General features: G+C 56.0%; 1 protein-coding gene across 1 annotated transcript; it reads left to right on the forward strand.

Moving 5' to 3' along the window:
• The first annotated feature begins 4,117 nt into the window (after nucleotides 1–4,117).
• Nucleotides 4,118–5,913, forward strand: LOC123116615 (protein DETOXIFICATION 49). Its single transcript, XM_044537557.1, has one exon. It carries the CDS (start codon nucleotides 4,200–4,202, stop codon nucleotides 5,781–5,783), a length of 1,584 nt encoding a protein of 527 aa, XP_044393492.1. The 5' UTR covers nucleotides 4,118–4,199; the 3' UTR covers nucleotides 5,784–5,913.
• Nucleotides 5,914–6,533: the final 620 nt, after the last annotated feature.

Consider the following 6,533-nt stretch of genomic DNA (forward strand, 5'->3'; position numbering starts at 1 on the left):
CTAGCCACCTTATGCAACTAGTGCATATCAGTCGGTGGAACCTGTCTCACGTAAGCGTACGTGTAAGGTCGGTCCGGGCCGCTTCATCCCACAATACCGCTGAAGCAAGAAAAGACTAGTAGTGGCAAGCAAGTTGACAAGATCTACGCCCACAACAAAATTGTGTTCTACTCGTGCAATAGAGAATGCATAGACCTAGCTCATGATGCCACTGTTGGGTAACGTTGCAGAAAATAAAATTTTTCCTACGGTGTCACCAAGATCCATCTATGAGTTCATCTAAGCAACGAGTGAAAGGGGAGATGCATCTACATACCACTTTGTAGATCGCGAGCAGAAGCGTTCAAAAGAACGGGGTTGAAGTAGTCGTTCTCGTCGTGATCCTATCACCGGAGATCCTAGCGCCGAACGGACGGCACCTCCGCGTTCAACACACGTACGGTCAGCGTGACGTCTCCTCCGTCTTGATCCAGCAAGGGGAAAGGAGAGGTTGATGATGATCCAGCAGCACGACGGCGTGGTGGTGGATGCAGCAGAACTCCGGCAGGGCTTCGCCAAGCTGCTGCGGGAGGAGGACGAGGTGTAGCAGGGGGAGGGAGGCGCCAAGACACAGGGTACGGCTGCCCTCCCCCTGCCCTCCTTTATATAGGCCCCCAGGGGGGGCGGCCCTGGGAAATCAATCTCCCAAGGGGGCGGCGGCCAAGGGGGGTGGAGTGCCCCCCAAGGCAAGTGGTGCGCCCCCCCCCCCCCACCTAGGGTTTCCAACCCTAGGCGCAGGGGGGCCCAAGGGGGGGCGCACCAGCCCACTAGGGGCTGGTTCCCCTCCCACTTAAGCCCACGGGACCCTCCGGGATAGGTGGCCCCCGCCGGTGGACGCCCGGGACCCTTCCGGTTGTCCCGGTACAATACCGGGTGACCCTGAAACTTTCCCGATGGCCGAAACAGCACTTCCTATATAGTTTTCTTTACCTCCGGACCATTCCAGAACTCCTCATGACGTCCGGGATCTCATCCGAGACTCCGAACAACATTCGGTTTGCTGCATACTCATATTCATACAACCCTAGCATCACCGAACCTTAAGTGTGTAGACCCTATGGGTTCGGGAGACATGCAGACATGACCGAGACGGCTCTCCGGTCAATAAACAACAACAGGATCTGGATACCCATGTTGGCTCCCACATACTCCTCGATGATCTCATCGGATGAACCACGATGTCGAGGGTTCAAGCAACCCCGTATACTATTCCCTTTGTCAGACGGTATGTTACTTGCCCGAGACTCGATCGTCGGTATCCCAATACCTCGTTCAGTCTCGTTACCGGCAAGTCACTTTACTCGTACCGTAATGCATGATCCCGTGACCAGACACTTGGTCACTTTGAGCTCATTATGATGATGCACTACTGAGTGGGCCCCGTGATACCTCTCCGTCATACGGAGTGACAAATCCCAGTCTCGATCCGTGTCAACCCAACAGACACTTTCGGAGATACCTGTAGTGCACCTTTATAGTCACCCAGTTACGTTGTGACGTTTGGTACACCCAAAGCACTCCTACGGTATCCGGGAGTTACACAATCTCATGGTCTAAGGAAGAGATACTTGACATTGGAAAAGCTCTAACAAAACGAACTACACGATCTTGTGCTATGCTTAGGATTGGGTCTTGTCCATCACATCATTCTCCTAATGATGTGATCCCGTTGTCAATGACATCTAATGTCCATAGTCAGGAAACCATGACTATCTGTTGACCAACGAGCTAGTCAACTAGAGGCTTACTATGGACGTATTGTGGTCTATGTATTCACACGTGTATTACGATTTTCGGATAATACAATTATAGCATGAATAAAAGACAATTATCATGAACAAGGAAATATAATAATAATACTTTTATTATTGCCTCTAGGGCATATTTCCAACATATTGCACCATAGGTCCATTTTCATTTTATAGTTGTTCTATGGTCTAGACTCTAGATGATGCCTCGGTACAACGAGCACATTCTTATCATTCCCGGATTTCTCGCCGTGACAAGGGATATAGCAGACACATGTTCTAATGTTTTGGAGAGGGGAGATCCCACATTAGTATCACTGTTTGATTCTCTGCCCTCACAGCTCACATATGAACACCTCTGATGTGTTTTTTTAATACGCAAAGATTGTGTATCATTGCATTGATAGGAGGAGTGAAAAAGTACAATGAGGGAAGGCTACAGTGGCCACGCGTACACAAGCCGGCGCAGATTCAAGTAGCCGAAGTAGTTATGGGAGGAGTTGCTCATCCCCGATACAAAGAGCTAGAACCTATCCATTAGAGATCATGTTTGCCAAGCCGTTAGCGCCGTGCTAGCCCACATGTGAGCGTCTTCTTGACTGGATTGAAGCAGACTTGCGGCGGAGGGTTGCAACTGATCAAAGACGCAGCCATTCCGGTGCTTCCAGATTGCCCAGGCGGTGAGGGCTATGATGGAGTTGAGTCCTTTTCGTAGAGTTGTGGGTGATGTAGAGCAGGTGCCAATCCACTATTCCGTGAATGATGTGTCCGAACTTGGGATCGTGGTAGCCGATCGGCACCAAGAGAGGACCTCGTGCCAAATTTGGCGGGAGAAGGGGCAAGCAGCGAATAGGTGGTGCATGTCCTCGATGGCCTGGTCACAAAGCACACACTGGTCGTTGTGAGGCAATCCTCTCCAGGGGAGGCGGTCGGCCTTCCAGCATCGATCCTCAAGGCAAGCCAGATGAAGACCTTGATGCGTAGGGGGGCCCATGTCTTCCAAGTAAGCTTCCCTGAAGCGTCAGTCGTAGAACCATGGAAGAGCGCTAGGTAGCGGTACTTGGCGGAGTAGACGCCGGAGTCTGTCCACTTCTAGCGCAGCACATCCGGCCCTACCGCGAGGGTTGCGTTCTGTAGCGCACGCCAAAGGTCGACGTACTGAATGAGGGCGGTCGGGCCAAGCGCGCCAGCAATATCATGCACCCATGCACGCCCGGGCAGGCCCTCAGCCACCGCCCGGTCGCGGCGATGGAATCTAGACACCATTGAGAAAGCCAGGGGCGCGAGCTCAGAGATGGCCTTGCCCTCGATCCAGGAATCGGTCCAGAACTTGCAAGAACGGCCATCACACACCTCCCAGGCAGTGGAGGCTCTGAAGATCTGCGTGGCAGCTGGGTCGTGGTGAAGGTGAAACTGACTCCAGGGGCGCGAAGCGTCGGTACGCTGGAGCCATAGCCATCAGGTGCGTAGGGCGACACCAGCGCGCTGCAGGTCACGAATCCCCATGCCGCTGAGAAAGGTGGGGCGACACACTCGGTCCCAATTCACCCGACACTGCCCTCCATGCGCATCTTTGCGGCCAACCCAAAGGAAGCCTCGAATGATTTGGTTAACCCGAGCGAGGATGGTGTTGTTGACAATGATAGCGACGAGGATGTGGATGGGCATGGCGCAAAGGACGTGCCTACAGAGCGCGAGGCGATCCCCAAGGGAGAGCATGGACCCAAGCCAAGTGGGAAGCTTCTTCTCAAGTTTGTCGACGAGCAGCATGAGATCAATCGTCGAGGGCTTGCGGATGGAAAGCGGGAGGCCGAGGTACTTCATTGGGAAATGAGCTATCGGGCATGCCATTCCAGCGGTGATCGTGGCGATGTGCTCCTCGGCATCGGATGGCGAGGCCGAGCACTTCACCATCTCTTCATACTAATATCAATTTACTAGGAGTAATAAAAGTGCAGATCATTCCCAAAGTGAAACCAGTGATCTCTCCCGCAAGAGACGATCTTGTCACGTGGACCAAATACAACATAGAGAGTTTGTGTGATACTAGGATCCAAATTAGCTTTGAACGCATTGATTTCCCACGCTTTTTGTGCGGCGACATCCTAAAGCCTTTCACTGAGCACCATACGTTTCTTCTCATACGAGGACGAGCGGCACTCAGTCCCTCGTTGTGCGCCCGGTGTTCATCGTGAACTGCTCCCTTTTCCTAGCTGGATCTTTCCCCCTTCGAATTTGCCAATTTCCCTCCGTGGCCCACAGGAAATTCGGTGGCCAGCCGTTATATATAGCGTCAACTCCCCGCAGCCCACATCACACCCCCACCAAGCAGGCTGCCTCTCTGCTGCGAACAGGCGGATTAACCAGAGGCCCGGCACAAACACTTGGCGCAGCAGACCAGCCCGGGCAGCCATGGCCACCTGCCACTGCTCGGAGCCGGCGCAATGCCTCCACCGGACCCTGCTCGCGCCGGACAGGGCGTACCCCAGGCTGCAGGACCGCAAGAGGACCAAGGTGCCCGCCGGCGACGGCCTTCTGGCCGAGGTGGCCTCCATCCTCTGCCTCACGGCGCCGATTGTCAGCGCGGGGATCCTCCTCTACCTGCGCTCCCTCGTGTCGATGGTGTTTCTAGGCCGCCTCGGCCAGCTCCCGCTCGCCGGCGGCTCCCTCGCGCTCGGCTTCGCCAACATCACCGGCTACTCCGTGCTCTCCGGCCTCGCCGGTGGCATGGACCCCGTCTGCGGCCAGGCCTTCGGCGCCGGCCGGACGGACCTCCTCCGCGCGGCGCTCCGCCGCACCGTCGTGCTGCTCCTCCTCGCGTCCGTCCCCATCAGCCTGCTCTGGGTCGCCATGCACCGCGTCCTCGTCGCCACGGGCCAGGACCCGGACATCGCCTCCACGGCGTACGCCTACATCCTCTGCTCCCTCCCCGACCTCGCTGTGCAGTCATTCCTCCACCCGCTCCGCATTTACCTCCGCGCGCAGTCCGTCACGCTCCCACTCACCTACGCGGCTGCGGGAGCCGTGCTCCTCCACGTGCCCATCAACTTCGTCCTCGTGGACGTGCTCGGTCTCGGCATCCGCGGCGTCGCGCTCGGCGCCGTCTGCACCAACCTGAATTTCCTGCTGTTCATCGTGGCGTACGTGTGCTTCTTCGGAATGTACGGCCGCGACGAGGGCGAGACGAAAGCGTCCGTGGCGGCGGCCGAGGAGGAGGGCGCCAAGGAGTGGTGGACCTTGGTGAGGTTGTCCGTGCACAGCTGCATGTCGGTCTGCTTGGAGTGGTGGTGGTACGAGATCATGGTGCTCCTCTGCGGCGTGCTCGCCGACCCAAAGGCGGCGGTGGCGGCCATGGGGGTGCTGATCCAGACCACATCGCTAATATACATCTTCCCGCACTCCCTCGGCTGCGCGGTGTCCACGCGCGTCGGCCACGAGCTCGGCGCCCGCCGGCCAGAGCGTGCGCGCCTCGTGGCGCGCGTCGGGCTCGGTCTGGGCGCGGTGCTAGGCCTCGTGGCATGCGCATTCGCGGTGTCCGTGCGGGGCGTGTGGGCGCGGATGTTCACCGCGGACGATGCCATCCTGCGGCTCACGGGCGCGGCGCTGCCGCTGCTGGGCTTGGCCGAGCTGGGCAATTGCCCGCAGACGACAGGGTGCGGCGTGCTGCGCGGCAGCGCGCGCCCCGAGAAGGCGGCGAGGATCAACGTCTCGGCGTTCTACGGCGTGGGCATGCCCGTGGCGCTGCTGCTGGCATTCCGGCCAGGGCGGCTCGACTTCCGCGGGATGTGGGGCGGCATGCTCGCTGCGCAGCTCGTGTGCGCCGCGCTGATGCTGCGCGCCGTGGTGGCGACGGACTGGGAGGAGCAGACGGAGCGCGCGCGCGAGCTCACCGGCGGCAATGCCGGAGATGTTGTGGACGGTGGCAAGAGAAAGCATGCAGAAGCGGCCAAAGCAGATGCCGACAACTCATCGCTCGTGCTGGCCGACTGTGTGTAGCATCGATTCTTGGATCATTTGAATCCTCGATTGATTCTTTTAGCTATAGGAATTTTTTTCTCTCTAGTTTTGTAATTTACTCAACTTTTTTGGGGGATTCCAAGCAATGACAAGCTGCGATCTCCTTACATCTTAGCTTCTTTCCCCCCTCTTTGGGTTGAGGGCTTGAAGAGCCGAGAGTGTTTACAGTGAAGAGAGTAGCCGGTGTACAAATTAAACGTACCCACTGGCCAGCGTTGCCTGCATATTTGACAGCAATGCCAAACAATCTTTTTTTATTTCCCTTTTATTTTCCCGCGTTGGCCTCTAATGGCAGGACCTGAATATAGTGATCTTAGTTATTAATGGATTTATTTTCATGGTGGAAGCCGAATTTCTTTAATTTGGGGATTTAGTTATTAATAACTTAGGATTAAACTTTCATAATCTGGCATGTGCAAAGGTTTGTTATTGTGGGGTAGGGATTTATTTTTTTGCGAATGAGCCAAAAAAAAAAGAGCAGGAGGCTCATAAGTGTTGTACTGGCCTCTGCCTCAGCTTATTTATCCAGGTCAAGCTCTCTGTGTCCCTAACAGCAGGAACAAGGCGCATTGCTTCTCTGTTGGCACCTTCAATCACCACTTTCTTTGGACAATGCTGTCCCTGTCCTTCATGCTGTGCATTCTCCTTATTGCTGTACAGATAAACTTCCAAATATGCAATGCCACTCCCCTGGGGCGGCACTGATGGAGTGGTGGTATCGGCACACAG

This window comes from Triticum aestivum, chromosome 5B (assembly GCF_018294505.1).
Source record: "Triticum aestivum cultivar Chinese Spring chromosome 5B, IWGSC CS RefSeq v2.1, whole genome shotgun sequence".
Lineage (NCBI taxonomy): Eukaryota > Viridiplantae > Streptophyta > Magnoliopsida > Poales > Poaceae > Triticum > Triticum aestivum.

Coding starts and splice junctions, on each gene's coding strand:
- LOC123116615 (XM_044537557.1), top strand. CDS start 4,200: ATGGCCACCTGCCACTGCTCGGAGCCGGCGCAATGCCTCCACCGGACC.